This window comes from Trichosurus vulpecula, chromosome 2, assembly GCF_011100635.1.
Source record: "Trichosurus vulpecula isolate mTriVul1 chromosome 2, mTriVul1.pri, whole genome shotgun sequence".
Taxonomy (NCBI): Eukaryota; Metazoa; Chordata; class Mammalia; order Diprotodontia; family Phalangeridae; genus Trichosurus; species Trichosurus vulpecula.
Window position 1 is genome coordinate 316,327,043 of NC_050574.1, and position 18,557 is coordinate 316,345,599.

An 18,557-nucleotide genomic window follows, 5' to 3' on the forward strand; every position below is an offset into this window, starting at 1 on the left:
CGTTGGCAAATATTTTTTCTCCTGTACCTCTTGAAGGCCTAGTAGCCAGAATAGTCTTCTTTGTTTCTCATTGGCTTATGCCATCAGTATTTCAAATAGAATTCATATTCTACAAAACTCAGGCTTGTGTTATAAATTTGGTTATCATGGGTGGTAGTAGGTAATCTTTTTTTAAATTTGATTTTAATTTTTTAATTTTTGGTAGTAGGTAATCTGATAGATAGTGTAGACCAACAAATAGTTCTTTTGTTCTTTCAAACATTGTTTGTTATAATTAATGTGCTAAATGCCAAAAGAAACATACTTTTTCCCATCTCACTCTTACAGTGATACTTCCCAAGTATTTATTTATTTTTTAAAAAGAAGTGTCATAAAATAGTTAATTAAAAACTGGTGTTTGGATATATTTTAAAAGCATAGTGTGGCTGTGTCATACTGAAAGAGTAGATGTTTCTTAAGTTTTAAATGTTTTATAAATATAAAAAGCATTAGCAACTGGTATTATGCATCTCCTGTGTACGTTGCCTTATACTGCTTATGTAAGTGGGGGAAAGAGGTGAGAAAAATAAGAATGTAATTACTGCCCTCAAAAAAAAATTCATTTGAGAGAGAAAGAAAATATGTACACATATATGTGTGTGTGTGTGTGTGTGTGTGTACGTACACACACACATATAACATACTATTATATAACATACACATAATATAACATTTTATACATAATGTACATGTATGTAAAACAACTGGCAAAACACTTAGCAATGTCAACAAGTTCAAGTTAATATGACTGATGTTTGAAGATTATCATTAGCAACTAGTACCTTATGATATTTTGGGGTAGCATAAAAAAGAAAAGAATTTATTCACATATGGTATTATAGAGTAAGTGTTCATTGTCTTTAATACAGATATTGTTGTATCACAGATTTTTTATTTCTTTATTGGAAAAGTTTTAAAAATTAATGAAGCGAGCTTTTCATGCAACATCTGAAATATTTCATTAGAATTTTTTTGGTTTTGGTTTGGATTATAATTAGTCTAGGATTCATTTAAATAGTGTTGATAGTTGACATTTATAGAACTCTAGCATTTTCCAGAGGGCATTATATACACTGTCTCATTAAATACTCTCAACAAACCCAGGAGTCAGGAGCTATTATTGTCAACATTTTATTGATGAGCAAACTGAAACTCAGAAAGGGTCGATGACTTACCCAGGATGACATAGCTGGTAAATGGCAGAGGTTAGGTTAAGATCCAATTTTTCCTGATGGCGAATTTAGTACTTTGTTTATGCCACGCTATAGTGAATACTCAGTCAAAAAGCAGTTTGTATATTCCAGGCATGGTGCTAAAGTGCTGGGGATACCAGGAAAGGTAAATAGGAAATTACCAATATAATAAAATAAACTGAGAATATAAGCATATTAATGCACTATTGGTGGAGCTCTGAGTTGTCCCAGCTATTCTGGTATTTATAGTGGAATTATATTAGGGAAGCTGCTAATTTGCACATACCCTGTCATCCAGAACTGCTACTACCAAAGATAAGACTCTGAGTTAGTCGAAGACAGAGGGAAAGGTCTGATATTTGCAAGAGGTATTTAAAGCAATTCTTTGTGTAGTATTTTTAAAAATGGAAGGACAGTAGTTGTCCATCATTTGAGGAGTTGCTGAACAAATTTTGTTATATAATACTAATTATTGCACTGTAAGAAATGATGCATAGGGGCAGCTAGGTGGCATATAGAGTACTAGGCCTAGAGTCAGGAAGACCTTAGTTCAAATCCAGCCCCAAACACCAGATATGTGACCCTGGGCAAGTCATGTAACCCTGTTTACCTCAGTTTCCTCATCTGTAATAAGAGCTGGAGAAGGAAATGGCAAACTACTCCAGTATCTTTGCCAAGAAAACCCCAAATGGTGTCACAGAGAGTCAGACATGACTAAAACAACTGAACTACAAGAAATGATGCACATGAAGAATTCAGAGTGGTTTGTAAAAGACTTCTCTGAACTGATGCAGAGTGGAGTAAGCAGAACCCAGAGTAAAATTTACAAAAAGACCACAATAATGTATATAAAAACATTGAAAGATTTTGAAGTTTGATAATGTAGTGACCAATCATGAGTGATAGGGATTTTACTTACTTTTTTTGGCAGAAAAGTATTCTATACTTTAGGTGCAGAAGAAGACATACGTTATCAGACATGGGCATTTATTCATATATGCAAATTTGCCCTGTTGTAGCCAAGATTTGTAGGGTGTTCATGTAAATATGTAGGGCCAAAAGTCATTCCCCAATAGGATAAGAAGAGATAATTTTCAGAAGAAATATAAACGATCAAACAACCATCTGAGATGCTTCAAGTTACTGATAATAAGAGAAATGGAAATTTTAAAAAGATGTGAGGTTTCATGCCACTTTCCGTATTGAAGAAGATGATTTAAAAGGGACCTGCTCAATATTAGAGAAGCTATGGGAACACTAGTATGCTGTTAGTGGTGCTTGAATTGGACTGTCTCAGTCACATTTTGGAATAGTGGCAGAAAAATTACTAAAATGTTCTAACTCTGTTACCCAGAGAGTCCACTCCTGGCCATATACCCCAAGGAAGTCAGAAACAAGGGTAGAGTCCCCGCAAAGTAGGTGCAATACTGCCAATGGGCTGCTATATTCAGGAGTGAGAGGACATGGGTTCAGGTCATGGCTCTCCTACTCTGTGACCTCATTCTAGTCACTGGACCTCAGCTTCCTCATAAAGAATGAGGGATTTGGATTTGGATTTCTCTCCTCTCTTCCTCAAGAAAAAAAGATACAGATTCTAGCAAATGGATTTAAGTGTAGCAGTTTAAGAGAACCTATAAATTAAAAGAATATAAAGTTTCTGACATCCTAAATACATGCTTAGTTTCAAAGCAAATGCATGTTCCTATCTTAGTTAATGGAACTACTGTTGTTGCCTTGGTGAATAATTGTAGGATATTGAGAATTACAGATTTGCTATTCCTAAAAAGGATGTAGGATGACTTGCATATTTATAATTCGGTTCTCATGAACATAAATAAGAGTATATTTAAAGTGGAGAGAAATCTCAGTAAGAGTGAACGGGAGTGAGACCTATCCCAAGTGTACAACTTGTTCCTTACCACACCCAATAAACACAAAAGGTGCATCAGAATTCATCAGTAACAGCAGTGACATCAAGAGGAGATGGAAGAACCCATTATGGTAAGAAAAGATAACTGAACTAGTTTACTAGCCTGGTTCCAGTTCTCCCCCTCTCCATCTCTCCTCCCTCCCTACCCCCAGTCTTCCCTTCATAAGAACTCTGGTCTACCAGGGTGTGGTGCCATATCCTAAGGTCCATTTCAGTATTAGGCATCATTTTGAAGTCTTAGATCTTTAGTCTTAATCAGGGAACTATTGAGCAGAAATATTGAAAGCAGATAGCAAAGTACAGATCTAGATAAATCCCTAGAACATTAATAGAAAGAAGCTTTATGTTTATTTTACCCAAATATAGCCTACTCACACTTCAGAAATGGCATATCAGAAAACAGGTCTTGCATACAGCTAATTGAAAGCCTTTCACGTTCAAAAACAATCAGAATAGCACCTGATAACTCCTCATTTATAGGCAATCAAAGGGAAAATTGGGGTAGTCTGAAAAGCTATGAATGAGTTGTACCTACAAAATTATATCCTGCAAAGCTGAAACTAATCCTCTAAGAAAATAATGATGCATTATGGAAAAAAGGAAGAATGATTGATTGAATCATTTGTTCACAGGTGCCTAGGATGAGTAGAATATTCATTATCCAAATTGACCAAACACAGGAAAGTTAAACATTTAGGTACCAATGAGTGATTATGAAATGAAATATATATCTTTGTATGGTTATGGATAAAGCATTCATTGTGGGATGAGGAGCCATTTTGTTTTTTAATTGTCTTACAACTCAAATAATCTTAAAGGCATTGAGAAAGGAAAGGGAGCACCAATGACCCAAGGAGCAAAATTTTTAAAATCTGCAAAATGAGGAGGAAAAAGGACTAAATATTTGAAGACCAAAGAAATATAATTCTTTCGTTACTAAATCATTTGGTGATGGGATAATACAGAGGAATCCCTTTTTGGTCAGAAGAGGAGATTTGAGTTGAGTGTTCAAGAAAAGATTGGTGGTCAGGACTCTGTGAGGTAAATTTCATCCCACACAGGACTCTCAAGGAAAAGTGTATGGGAAGAGACTTCATTTTGCCAATATCCCCTTACTTTTCCTAAGTTGGAACTACACTTGAGGAAGTACCGGTGGCCATTTTAACTGTGCTTTCCAAAGAGCTTTTTTGTTTTTTTAAACTTCTTTATTTAGCCATTCAACTACCCCTGATGATTATGGGTAATAAAGGGGTATGTCAGTTTAGGTTTATCCCAAAACACTTGAAAAGTCAGTTATTTCTGTGGTAAAGTGTCTCCTTAGACATAGTCATTAGTACAGGGGCAGGCCAAACCTTAGTGTTATGTCCCTTATCAGACATCTTGCTACTGTGCTTGTTGTGGCGTGTGTCACTGGAAAAACTACACAGTGGCTCAGTTGGTCTACACATCAAAACATATCAGTAGCCCATAGACTTTGGTAATTCATTAAAGTCGATCTGCAGGTGTTTAAATGACAGGGTTGCCTATTTTCTGGGAATTGCCCACAAGAAAGGCAGCTAGAGACCACACAATGGGTCTCTCCATAAACCCTGGGGAAAAACTCGTAGTACTGGGCCCTTGGTTCCCATGTGTCCCTGGGCATTAAGTTGCTGGCACAGTAGTCTTTTTGGTGCAATGGGGTGCCTACCTAGTACTTGTACAGACCATTGCTCACCTAACCTTCTATCAAGGCTCCTGAGGGTGTGAACCATTAGGGGGCCTCCTTATCTATGTAAATAGTGATTCCTAAGTGAGTCCCCCCAGTGCTGGAATCCAAGGTTGGTAGTATCTTTGTTCTGTGAAGTTAGGATTCCGCCAAAGGTGGGCACTCGAGGACTTAGAAGGCCACAGGTGGCCTTGAGGCCACAGGTTCCCCACTCCTGGCCTAGCTCATATTTCAGGTATCATGCCAGGGGAAGGGCAAACTGCAACTTTAAAAAGGATACTTAGTGGCACTTTTCATAAAGGAAGAAAACCATGTCTTCTTCACAGGCTCCTTGTGAAGTGGAGGCAAGCAATGTCATTCACATACTTAATTAAGGCAGATCCCTGGGGTGGGCGCACATCTTGTAGATCTTTGACAAGTGTCTGTGGAAGATTCACAATAACCCTGGGGCAGCCTAGTCCAAGTATATTGCTGGGCCTTCCAAGTAAAAGTGAAAAGATACCGTGAGTCTGGGTGTACTGGAATGCTGGAAAACACAAACACACACACACACACACACACACACACACACACACACACACGTCAATAACAATACACTTTTATATTGTAGGGCATGTTGGTGATAATAGAAACAGGATTCAGGATTACCAGGGCTTAGGTCCTGGACAAAACAGTACATAGGCAGACCATCATTGTTTACCTTGTTATTTCTCACTGGCAGTACAGGGCAGGGGTATTGCGAAGTCTCTGGCAGGGTACTCTCACCCTGAGGTGGATGTAAAAAGTGAAGAGTTTTTGAATAGGTGCAACAGTCTCCAAGTTGATATACTGTTGAATACAAGGGGGCGTTCTTTTCTTAGTCTGAATCTGCCCTGGGTCAGCTGTCTTCCAGCCCCACAAACTGGCAGGGAGGTTTTGTGACAAGGGAGGCAATTCAGATTCTAGGGGTCCCATAAACCTTTCTGGTTCTTTAAAAATCGTGTTCTGACCTAATCCTTCCTGGATCTCAGTGAATAAAATCCTCAAGTTTACATAACCGGTCCCTCCCACACAGTTAAACAGGGCAATTGGGAATAAACAAAAAAACAAGTGAAAACTGTCAGAGGTTCTGGAAACTTTAAAAGGGGGGGGGGTCCTTAAAGGGCACAACTCACTTTCTCCCTACAGGTCTACCACTGAAAGCCTCAGGGGGAACATCTCAGCCTTGAGAAAGTTGTCCTATATCCACTAAACAAACAAAAGTTGTGTCATTTACAGTTATCTCTATCAAAGGCTCTTTAACCATACTGCATTGCCTTTCACATTTCTAAGAAACACCCCATAGGTTCTGACCACTACCTTCCTCTGTCATCCCCATTATTCCCCACTGGATACTTACTGATGTTCCTACAATTGTGGGTGGGGGAGGGGTGTCACTCTACATGTGGGTCCCCTTCAGGTTAACTTGGAGGTCAGGGGCCCTCTTTTGGAGGCCTCATCTTACTGGGTTTCCTGCAGTCCCTCTTAAAATGTCTCTCATGTCTATAGTAAAAGCACTGCTTGGCTTTTTCCTATTTTTTGTGGAGTAAACATTCCCTACTGGCCTTTTCTCCCCTTCCAGATAACTTCTTTCAGGGCTGCTGCCAGGATATTTGTCTCTTCAGCCTTATTTTTCTTCTCTTTCTTATGGTCCTCCGTTGACAGTTCCCTTGACTTCTTCACTCCAGCTGGGGCAGAATTTATAAAAGTAATTGAATGTCTGCTGCTGATTGATTAGCATAAGCTGAAGCAGTGGCTTTTAGATTACTCTCATTTTTTGGATCTAACTGAACAAATTTCTAAGGGGCAGCACACAAACGAATGTAAAAATCATCAGTCATTCATCTGAATTTTGAGTAGTTTCATGGAACTTTTTCCAGTCTATTGATTGTTGAGCCAATTGTTTTAGAGCATCAGTGAGGCTTGTTTTTGCATCTGTTCCCCACACCCCCTCTTTATTAAAATTATGATCTGGAGCTGTCCTGGGCCATTGTAATATCAATTAAGTTGGGTGTCTTTGATTGAGTCTTATTAGGTGCTAAGCCTCAGGCCCAAACCCCTATCTATTAGGTGCTAAGCCTATGTAGGCATGAAGCCCTCAGTGTCCTAAGGGGAGTTGCTAAGACTAGAGCCAATAGTAAGAGCCTAAGTTCTGGTGATTCAGATGACGTTTGATGACGGCTAAAGAGTGCATAAAAAGAGAGAACAGAGGTATTTGCTGAGGGCTCTCACTTGTGGTGGTGTGCCGATGTGGAGACTCTGGACAGCTGTAGTTAAGAGCCCCCCATCTTGTAAACTCGGATGTTTGGACTTTGTTAAACTCTGATAACTATGCATTGAGATTTGAATCAGACAAGGTCTGTCTGTTGATGTTTGTAATTTGATTGTATTTGCTCTGAAGTTCAGGGTGCTGGGTTTTTCCCCTGAACTATGTGAGTGATATTTGTATGCTGGATTTAAGTAAGATCGTTAACACCTTAACATTGCTTTCCTTAGTAAAGCAGATCAAGAGAACCTGGGCTTGCAGCGTTCTGTGAGCTGGTTGTTGTTGGTTTTACACAGCCACAGTAGCTGCTAGCTGGATTGTTGAAACAGCCATGCAGTCCTGTTATGTTTATTCTCTAACTTTATAGCACATAGCTTTCTAATCCTTTGTGACAAAAGCATCTAGTAGCTCATCCATATCATTCCCAAGTGGGGTTGCAGCCTTTACAATGGTCTTAATTCTATTAATGATGGTGGCTGGGTCCCTTGGAAAGTGTGGAGTGGCTGTTGTCATAACATAGCATCTTTTGGTTTAAAGAGGACATGTACTCTCCTGATTATTTTTCTGTAAAAGCAAATCTTAAAGGTGCCATGGTACTTGCTCTATCTGGATTACATGGAGGTGGTATAGAACTCTGTACTGGTGCCTCTAATTGACATGGTAAATTGGAGCAGTCTCAATTTGAAAGGGTGGCCCAACAGAATTAATTATCCATTTGCCTAGGCTCTAATGTTTCTAGTCTAGCTTTCAACATGCCCAGTTTACAATACTCAAAAGGCCCATATCTATGTGGCCAAATTCTTTCTACACAATTATCTAAGTACCCAATCCAGTTTGAGCTAAGTTTTACTGCTTGAGCCTTGGACACCCCTGGCTTAAAAGGGAAATTTTCCTTTTAGCTAAGCCCTTTAACAGCTTGCCCAGTGGGGAGTCATTGGGGGTTTACTCTGCACCAATTCCATTGTACTTGTTATGGGTATCATCCCTTACTAGAGCTGCCTTTCAAAAATTAGTCACTTAGCCTGACTGTTCTCCACGGACTGCAGTTTTTTCATGCACAAATGAGGGGGAAAAAATCAAAATTGTGGGTATTGAGATGCTTATTCTTTTCTGAGCTTGTGGAGCTCAATTCTCCCCCACTTTTCATGGCACCTTGACTACTGAGGAAATGTACCTCTGCCGACAGTAGAACAAAAGAAGCTCCAGAGTTGCCAAAAATTGTTGGAAGGAAAATCTTGGTTAGGGCTTCCCTCTAATGAATGAGGCAAACTCAGGAAATTGAGGTGGGGGGGAGTATATTATAATATACAAGGCATACATATTATATAGGCCAAGCCCTAATCTCAAGCCACATGTTGCTTTTAAAAATGAATTTTCATACTTAGAGAAGATATAGAGAAGACAATCCTGATAGGTTCACATTTCAAAAAGGGTGTGGGCTAGTGTTGTATCAGAGCTAAATTTACAATCCAGATTTCTAAAAGGAGATCAAAGTGCATGAGAGAAAGGTGAAGAAGAGATTCAATTACAAAGGTTTGTCAGAATTTCTTCTCAGTAGAATTGCACTTTATCTAACACCTTCCTAACTATCTTGTTTAGGATTCAGTTGGTAAATTAACAAGTATTTATTAAGCCCCTTATTATGTGCCAGACACTGTGCTAGGAATAGACCAATATGTAATAAAATGGTAATTAATAAAAAGAAATATGGGTAAATGATAGGTCTCATTCTAAGTAATGACCTACTGAATAATGAATGAGTCAGAGAACAAATTGTTGAAATAATAATTGTTAAAAGAATATAATAAAGAGGCAGCATACCAAAACTTATGGGATGCAGCTAAAAGCAGTCCTCAGAGAAAAACTTAGTTCAGTGTTTGGTTGGTATACAGTGTTTATTAAATGCTCTATTCATCCACATCTGAAAACCTGTATTAAAAAATTGATAGGCCATCAGTGAACTGAGCATGCAGTTAAAGACTAAAAAATAAACAGACCAGCAACCTTTATCAGACTACAATAGAAGAAATCTTGAAAATTAGAAAATAAGAAATTTTTTTTAAAAGACTGTAGAACTATATATTATAAAAACTGATATTTTTGAACAGACTAATAAAAATCCCTAAATTATTTGCTAACCTGACCGAGAAAAAGAAAAAAAATTAGTTTACCAAAATAATAAAATAGAAAATAAAATCAGTGAAGGTAATTAATACAATAGCTTCAGTAAGATAATAAGACACAAGTAAATCCATGAAAATTCATCAGCATTTTTCTAAAATATTAACAACCAAGAACAAATGATAATTAGATGTTCTGTTCAAAATTGGTACAAAATCCATAAAATATTTGGGAGTTTACTTAGACAATTTTAAGTTTTACACAGATATAACCGTAAAACATCCTTTATGGAAATAGAGGGAGACTAAGAATTGGTGAGCTATTCAGTGCTCATGGTTTGGCCATGCAGCTAACTGCCTAAGTTAATTTGTAGATTTAGTTACATATCAGTCATAGCACCAACCAGATACTTTGTAAAATTAGATAGAACAATAAAAATAAAATAAAATTCAGCTTGAAGAACAAGTAGTCTGGAAGGGAAGTAATGAAAGCAAGTAGGAATAACAAGTAGAAACAAAGGGAGCATAGCATTACCAGACTTCATATTATAGCAATAATTATAGAAACTTGGATAGTGTTAGAAAGACAGATAGATCAGTGATAGAAAAAACAAAAGCAATTGAAAGCAGTAGCCCAGCCAAGTAGGGTAAGGATTCATTGTTTGATAAAAATTGCTGGTAAAATTGAACAACAGTTTGGAAGAAATTAGGTTTAAACTAGACCTCACACCTCATATCAGGATATTCTCTAAGTGAAATGACATACCAACAAGGAAGAAATTACCTTTCACATTTATAGATAGGGGAAAGGTTCATGACCAAACAATGGATAGAAAAGATCACAGAACATAAATTGGATGATTTTTATTACATGAGATTAAAATTTTTTTTGCATAAACAAATCTTTGATTAGAAGAGGAAGAACTGAGAAATACTTTTCGACAAGTTTCTAATAAAGCTCTCATTTGTAATTGCCAGTCTGACTCAAATTTATAAGAATAGTAGGAGTTATTCTCCAATTGATAAATGGTAAAACAATGAACAAGCAGTTCACAAGGGAAGAAACCTAGACTATATATAGCCATGTTTTTTTTTTTTTTTAAGAGAAGGCTCCAAATCACTATTAATTAGAGAAATACAGATTAATGCATTTGTGACATTTCATTTCACAACCATCATCTTGGCAAAGATAAACCACTACCACCACCAACCTAAAAAAAGAAAAGAAAATGGCAAATGTGGGAAAATAGGCACAATAATGATGCACTGTACGTGGAGCTGTATATGGTTTTGTCCTCTTTTCCTTCTTTTGTGCCTTCCTCCCTTGATAACAAAATAACAAAATTCAGAACACCTTGAAAAACAAACTAAATCAAACGCAAATAAAACCATAAAACCGTAGCATTGAATACTGCATTTGCTCTTAAAAGTCATGAGAAAAACTCATATAAGGTAAAAGGAGTGAAAGGAAAACTGGGATGCCTTTAAAAAAAATACAACCTATACAGCTTTAAAAATAATCTCTAAAAGTTTTTCTGTAATCTTTAGTTCGATTTTTGCACATTCTGATTCAACACAAAAATTAAAATCAAACAAAAAGCATTTTTAAAAAGGAAGCAGTAGTCCATTGTTTTTGTAGATTCAAGAACTGGGGAAGTTTGAAAACAGTTTGGTAGAAATTAGGTTTAGACAAATATATTTCATACATTTCACAATAAACTTATTATATGTATACACACACACACACACAACCGGAATAAAAAACATAACAGAGTAGAACAGAGATACCTGTCAAAACAACTTTTGGGGGGAGAATCCTTAACCAAACAAGGGAGAGGTTTTGATGACAAAATTTTCAAACCCTTTTCATTAACAAAATCAGTAAAAATAGAACAAAAAGAAAAACTCAGGTAGAAAAATACTTGCACAAAACTCATATAGTTCTGTTTGTTTTATTTTGTTAAATAGATTCATGTCCTTTCCCGTGAAAATACCTGGTGGGTCTTTTTTGCCCTCTCACAGGGAGAGGTAGCAATTAAACTAGTCAGCATCCCCTATTATTTAATGTTGTTGAACAGACTTTGATTCCAGAGTAGTTTTCTTGAGTGGCGCCTTTTTTGTCTGATATACAAAATATATAGGCAACTGACACATAAAATAGCTAACATTTTTATAATGCTTAAGGTTTACGCCCTGCTCCCAGTCTGGTTGGTCTGGGCACAGCCCATGCTGGGCTCTGCTCTGCTCCCAGTTCCATGCAGTAGACCTTACCCAGCAACCATCCAGGCTGTCCTGGGCTGGAGCCCTGCTTCCTTCTGCTATTTCGTGGGTTATGCAGTTCTAGAATTTGTTCAGAGCCATTTTTTATAGGTGTTTGGAGGGTCCTGGGGGAGAGCTTTCCAGCTGCCATCTTGGCTCTGTTCCCCCACCCCTTTTTTTGGAGGGGGGAAGGCAGGGCAATTGGGGTTAAGTGACTTTCCCAAGGTCACAAAGCTAGTAAGCGTGTCAAGTGTCTGAGGTCGGATTTGAACTTGGGTCTTCTTGACTCCAGGGCTGGTGCTCTACTCACTGTGCACCTAGCTGCTCCCGCTTTACATCTCTTATCTCGTCTGATCCTCACAAAAGTTCTATGTGGTAGGTGCTATTATCATCTTATTTTATAAATGAGGAAACTGAGAAAGGTTAAGAGATTAAGAGACTTGTCCAGGGTTGTACAGCTAGTGCCTGAAACAAGATTCAAACTCAGATCTTCCTGACTCTTATTCCTAAAACCATTTACTGCTCCACCTAGCTACCTCAAATAATCCAAGAAACATCAACTAGTAGTAGATAGCTGGTTAAAGGTGTTGATTGCCTGTTGACAAAGGATATAAACAATTTTCAAAAGAACTGTGACCTACAAATACATTTTGAAAACATCATCCAAATCATTAATGGAGAAATGTGAATAAAAATGAAGTGAGGTTTAACCTTTATACCCCGCAAATTGGCAAGGAGTACATAAAATGAGACCCATCACTGTTGGAGTGGCTGTGGAAGACAAACCTACTAATATACAGTTGTTGGAGATGTGTATTGGTCCAGCTTTTGGGGATTATGCAAGAAATGCAAGAAAAATGCAAGAAAGGTTATGCAAGAAAAATGACAAAACTGTTTATGTCCCCTTTTTTCACCTGTTGGTGCCATCATTAGCATCTACTCCATAGAACTCACAAGTATAGGTCCAGCATATTCCAAAATATTCATAGATACACTTGGTGGCAACAAAGGACTGAAAACAGTGTGCCCATCATTTAGAAATAGCTAAAAAAAGAACTGTTATATGTGAATGGATGGAATATTACTGTATAGTAAGGAATTATAAATATGAAGAATTCAGAGAAATAGGAAGATTTATGTGAATTAATATAGAGTGAAAAGCAGACTCAAAAGAATATTATAAATAACGATAGCCTTATAAGTAAAAAGATTACTAAAAGAAAGCTGACCTCTGAGTAACTGAAGAACTAATGGATGTAGAATACACATGGTAAAACTTACCTTCCTCGTGATAGAGAGATGGGGGTCTGCTAGCACAGAATTGGTGTATTATCTGACATGGTCAGTCATGTATGTTTTTGTCTAATTTTTATTTTCTACGGGGAAGGAAAAAGCTTTGTCTGTATGTTATATATATTTTGAAATCCAGGAAAATTATTAAAAAATTTATATGGCCCTATGGCTGTTTCTTCCAAAAGCAAATGTATACAAACCAATCCTTCTACTGGATTTCTTTATGAAAATGGAAGGAATGCAAGGGAAGAATTTTTTGTACATAGTATTATCATTTATTTGGGTGATACTTTGGCTAAACTAACATCATTATGTTTAACTATCACAGAGGGGTTATTAACTTTTTTTGTGTGTGTGCCTCCTTTGGCACTCTGGCAAAGACTATGGACCCCTTCTCAGAATGTTTTTAAATCCGTATAATAAAATACATAGGATTGCAAAGGAAATAAATTATATTGGAATATATTTTTTAAAAGTTCATCGACCCCAGGTTAAAAACCTTGACTCTAGTGGAATTCTTAGTCACTCTTGTCCTTGTTCCATGATAGCAGCCACCTTAAACTGCTCTTTCATTAAAAGATTTTTAGTTTCTTGCCCATATTTTCCTTGTTTCTGAAATATTTAAAATTCTAACCTAATTTTCCATAAGACTTTCTTAGCCCATAGACAGACACAAGAAAATAATATCTTTTTGTTCTCCATTCTTCCCTTTTCGTTATCAAACTGATCTCACCCACTGGTTTTATTTTAGAAGGGTGTGACCTTTTTCTTATATCTAAGTAAACACATTTGAGAGAGAAATCAATTTGAAGAAAGTACACTCCTTTTACTTTTACCCATTTGTAAGAATGTCAGTAATTAGGTGAGATTGTCAGCAAGGCTTACTTTGATGTTCCTAATAGTGTTGTACTTTATGTAAGTCACTTATGGATTATTAGTACTCATGAACAAGAAATCACCAGCAATGGATTAGTAAGAAGCAAGAGGTTTGGCTACATACCTTATATTTTGAAGAACCCCTTGTGGAGGGCAAATGTAATGCTGTCCCACTAAAAATTTCCTTTTGTGACACTGATAGAAACAATCCTGATTGGAATGGGCCAGCTACTTATTAGTAAGGGGAGCAGGTCTCATAATCCTTCTTGTTTTCTCTCTTTAAAACAAGTATATTCAATTTAAATGATTTGGGGTCTTCTTTTTGAGATAATCCTACTTTTGTGTTTCAGGTTATACACCCGGTACACCATATAAAGTGTCCTGTTCACCCACCAGTGGAGCAGTGCCACCTTATTCATCATCACCCAATCCTTATCAGACTGCAGTGTACCCAGTTCGAAGTGCCTATCCACAGCAGAATCCATATGCACAGGTAAAGCATACTTACCAACTATTTGGTATGGCTTCAATAAACTCAAATATTATCTTAGCAAACATGTTGCTTTTCAGATCCCAGTTTTTAAAAATTTGTTAGTTGGGAAATTGTTGATGAAAGATGTTGGTGAAAGTTGAGAAAGTTTGAGAAATATGAATGTGAGCATTTTATTGTAGCCAAAGAGCTATAGATAAGCGTGTGTGCGTGCGTGAGTGTGTATGTAAACATAAAAGAAATTTTGTGAAACTGAATTGTACTTGTTATCCTTTCTCCAACAGCAAGGCACTTACTACACCCAGCCTTTGTATGCAGCACCACCTCACGTAATTCATCATACCACAGTTGTGCAACCAAATGGCATGCCAGCAACTATGTACCCTGCTCCCATCCCTCCTCCAAGAGGAAATGGCGTGACTATGGGAATGGTTGCTGGAACCACTATGGCAATGTCAGCAGGTAAATCTTTTTAACTAGTTTGTTGTTCTTATAGCATATCATGGCACAGGACATTACAGAGCAGTAGTAAGATAGAGTACTGGGCCTGGAGTCAGGAAGACTCATCTTCCTCAGTTCAGATCTGGGCTCAGATGGGCAGATTACTTAACCCTTTTGCCTCACTTTCCTTATCTGTAAAATGAGCGGGACAAGGAAATGGTAAACCACTCCAGTATCTTTGCCAAGAAAATCCCACATGGGGTCATTTTAGAGTCAGACATGACTGAACAGCAGTAACAAAAGTAAGATTTCAGTGATCTAAACTCCGGTTCATATAGTTCTTTTGTTTTATTTTGTTTAATAGATTAGTCCTTTCCCATGAAAATACCTGGTGGGTCTTTTTTGCCCTCTCAAGGGGAGAGGTAGCAATTAAACTAGTCAGCACCTCCCGTTATTTAATATTGAACAGACTTTGATTCCAGAGCAGTTTTCTTGAATGGCATCTTTTTCAGTTTGTTTTTAATTGAAAGAAAAACATATGTGGTAGGTGCTAGGAAGCAAAGAACTCTAGGACAAAACAACCCAAAATCAAAGGATTTTCTCAGGTAGCTTGATGACTAGCATTATTTAACTTAGGTTGTTTATGTGTTGTTGGAATGCTATTTTGTTAGACTCAAATAATATTGACGAATTTTAATAATCCTGGCTCTACCAGTATTAGTTGTGTGACCTCTTGGGCACTGTGAGATTTCTGAGCCTCAATTCCTTCCTCTGTAAGCTTTCTTCCAACTATAAGTCATATAATGATGATGATAGTTGGCATTTAATATTTTACATGTATTTAATCCTTATAATAATCCTTTGAAATAGGTAATGCTGATTTTATATTAATTTTACAGATAAACTGAATCACAAAAAGACCATGACCACAGATTTAGAACTAGAAGGAGCCTAAGAGGTCATCTGGTTCAAACTTTCATTTTCAAGATGAAAGAATTGAGGCCAGGATAGTTCAGCTGACTTGTTTAAGGTTTCTTGGAGTAGTAAGTAGCATGAACTGGGATTTGAACATAAGTCTTTAAGACAAAGCCAAGCAAGTAGAGCGATTTGCCAAAGCCAACATCATGTATAATATCCAAAACTGAGTGACACCTTTGGCTTTTTGTTTTTGTCCAGGTTTATGAGTTAACTGTTGTGCTTGTAGCATTAAAATTATATGAGGATTTTTTTCTTTCTGAATGAAATTTGTATTAAACTTAGGGAAAATGTTGATAATTCTAAAAAATCCTTTCTCTTAAAAGTTGGTATTGCTTAAAAAATTCAGTCTGAATTATTAGAGAAATAGCATGATGTATGATGGTTTATGATAAAATGTAGAACTCTAGTACATGTCCTGCAAGTGTCTTTTGAATTTTATATTTTTTATATAACACGTTATAACATATAATAAAATATTGTAATATTAATAATTAACACATTATACAGTGACATTATTATATATTTTATATATATTTTAAAATTATATATGATAATTGTATTTTCTAGACTATTACATCTTTGCTTCTCTGTGGTATCATGAAATCCTTTTAAAAGGACCACGCACATTAACTGATGAAAGAATTTTATTATTAATCTTCTTTGAAAGAAAAATTTTCATCCTGTCTCTATTTTCTCTGCCTTGGGGTGGAGTTATATAGCCTGGTCCTTCAAAGAATTCTTAAATTCCAGTCCTTCTAGGGTCAATTCTTATTAAGTTTTAAAGAGAGAAATTCTTATTCCCACTAACTATGCTCAAGCACTTTAGACTGAATCAGATTCAATGAGGAAGACCCAAGTTTGCTTATCTTACTTGCTATATTACTAGGCCACTTTAACATTCTAAGGTGGTATCTCTTATTTTCCATCACATCAAATACATCAAATTTACATGCAATTAATATGCATGTATTATTTTCAGAAGAAACATCCATAGGCACATGCCCTTCGTACAACATTGAAATCTTTCTTAGAGCTTTTTTATTTCAAATAGCATTTTCTCCTACCAAATGTTTGAAGTCGGCAACTTTTTTAGTCCCACTCTGCTGGCCTTCCCATGTGACAAAGTCAAATGAAATATGAATTCCAAATGACAGAATTATGTGTCTAATTGCTTTTTCTCTGATGTTATTATTCTATGTAAACTATTTGCTTTGCTGACAAGGAATCTAAAATAAAACTTATATGAAGTAACCCAGGAAAGAAAAATAGAAGGATAAGTGGTCAGTGTTCTTATTTTCCACATACTATATAATAATGTGTATACACACACACACACTGTAATATATACATATAATAATGTTCCTGTTTTCCATGGCTAAAACTCTGAGTTGCTGGGAAAGAAAGATATCTTTAAAATAACTAAAGGGAATCACAGGTGGACAGAAGACTCAAAAGTTTCATGAAAATCTGCATTATAGACTATGCTCTGAGTCAGAATTATAAACAATTTTTATTCACATATTCTATTTCCATGTGTTGTATCACTTTGTAGTTACAAAGTGCAATAAAGTGATCATGGAGAAGACTGTTTAATAATATAGTTCATGATCATAGTAATTAAAGAATTTGAAATAATGAAATAACTAAAAGTAATAAAGAAAGGTATAAGTCCCATTAAGATTCAGTGCATGAAGAAATGAACTACAAGATAATAGTCAATGGCATTCTAGATCAACTTTACTTCAAAACTCCTATAATTAAGTTGGCTAGGAATCCTAATTAAGGAAGGCATGGGATTAAATAACAACTATTAAATATGAAATTTATATTTCTTACCCTCTTCCAACACAAACCTATTCGTGGAGAGAAACAAATAGGGAAAAAAAAATTTGTTCTTTACAAACTGTAAATATAGAAAATTAAGACTCAGTATCATGACTGTCACCTTAGAATCTTAAAGTGGCCTAGCAATATAGCAAGCAAGACAAGTGAACCTGGATCTTCCTTAATGAATCTGATACAGTCCAAATTGCTTCAGCATAGTTTCTGGGAATAAGAGCTTTTCCACTTAAAACTTAACAAGGATTGACACTAGAAGCACTGGAATTTCTTTGAAGGACCAGGTTTATGTGAATTGATACAATAGTACGTTGTTTTCCCATAAGGCAAAGAAAATAGAGATGGCATGATAATCTTTCTTTCAAAAATGATTATAATAAAAAATCTTTCATCAATTGATGTGTTTGGTCCTTTTAAAAGGATTTCACATGATACACAGAAAAGCAAAGATGTAATAGTCTAAAAAAGCATGATAGTTATATATAATTTTAAAATGTTTCTCTCAAAAGATATTTACAGGACTGGTACTGGAGTTCTACATATTATCACGAGCCATCATGCTATAAATGTATATAAATTCACTTTGAATTTCTGTAGCTGTAGAGTAAATCTTACATTTTATTAATACACACACTCAAAAATTTATATACATATACACGTGTGTTATATGTGTGTATACACAGACTTAAGAATATTCATGCCAGTTTGATACAGGTTTTATGTAAATTCAAACGTGTTTAGAGTTCAATAAATATTCTGACAAACTTAGAATATCTTGGGGAGATTATTCCCACTCCTGTGTCCATTCTTCTGCCTCCCTTCAAAAAATAACCAAACAAACATGGATGTGCCATGCCATGAATTATATATTATTGCCAGTTGTTAAAATTATGAATGGTCCTTAGTTAGTTTGCAAAGCATTTACATTATCACTTGTAAGGAAAATAATCAAATTTTTTTCTTTTAGGTACTTTGTTGACTACTCATTCCCCTACTCCAGTAGCCCCTCATCCAGTTACTATGCCCACATATCGGGCCCCAGGAACACCAACCTATAGCTACGTGCCCCCACAGTGGTGATCATCCTGGCAAATGTAAGTTACCAGTTAA

General features: G+C 36.2%; 1 protein-coding gene across 1 annotated transcript in view; it reads left to right on the top strand.

Moving 5' to 3' along the window:
• The window catches only part of FAM168B (family with sequence similarity 168 member B), a 60,255-nt gene that overhangs the window by 35,849 nt on the left and 5,849 nt on the right, over positions 1–18,557 (top strand). Inside the window, exons 4-6 of the mRNA XM_036744211.1 lie at positions 14,050–14,192; positions 14,474–14,651; positions 18,415–18,541. Coding sequence (XP_036600106.1) covers positions 14,050–14,192; positions 14,474–14,651; positions 18,415–18,527 — 434 coding nt within the window. The 3' untranslated portion in view covers positions 18,528–18,541. The remainder of the gene's footprint in view (positions 1–14,049; positions 14,193–14,473; positions 14,652–18,414; positions 18,542–18,557) is intronic.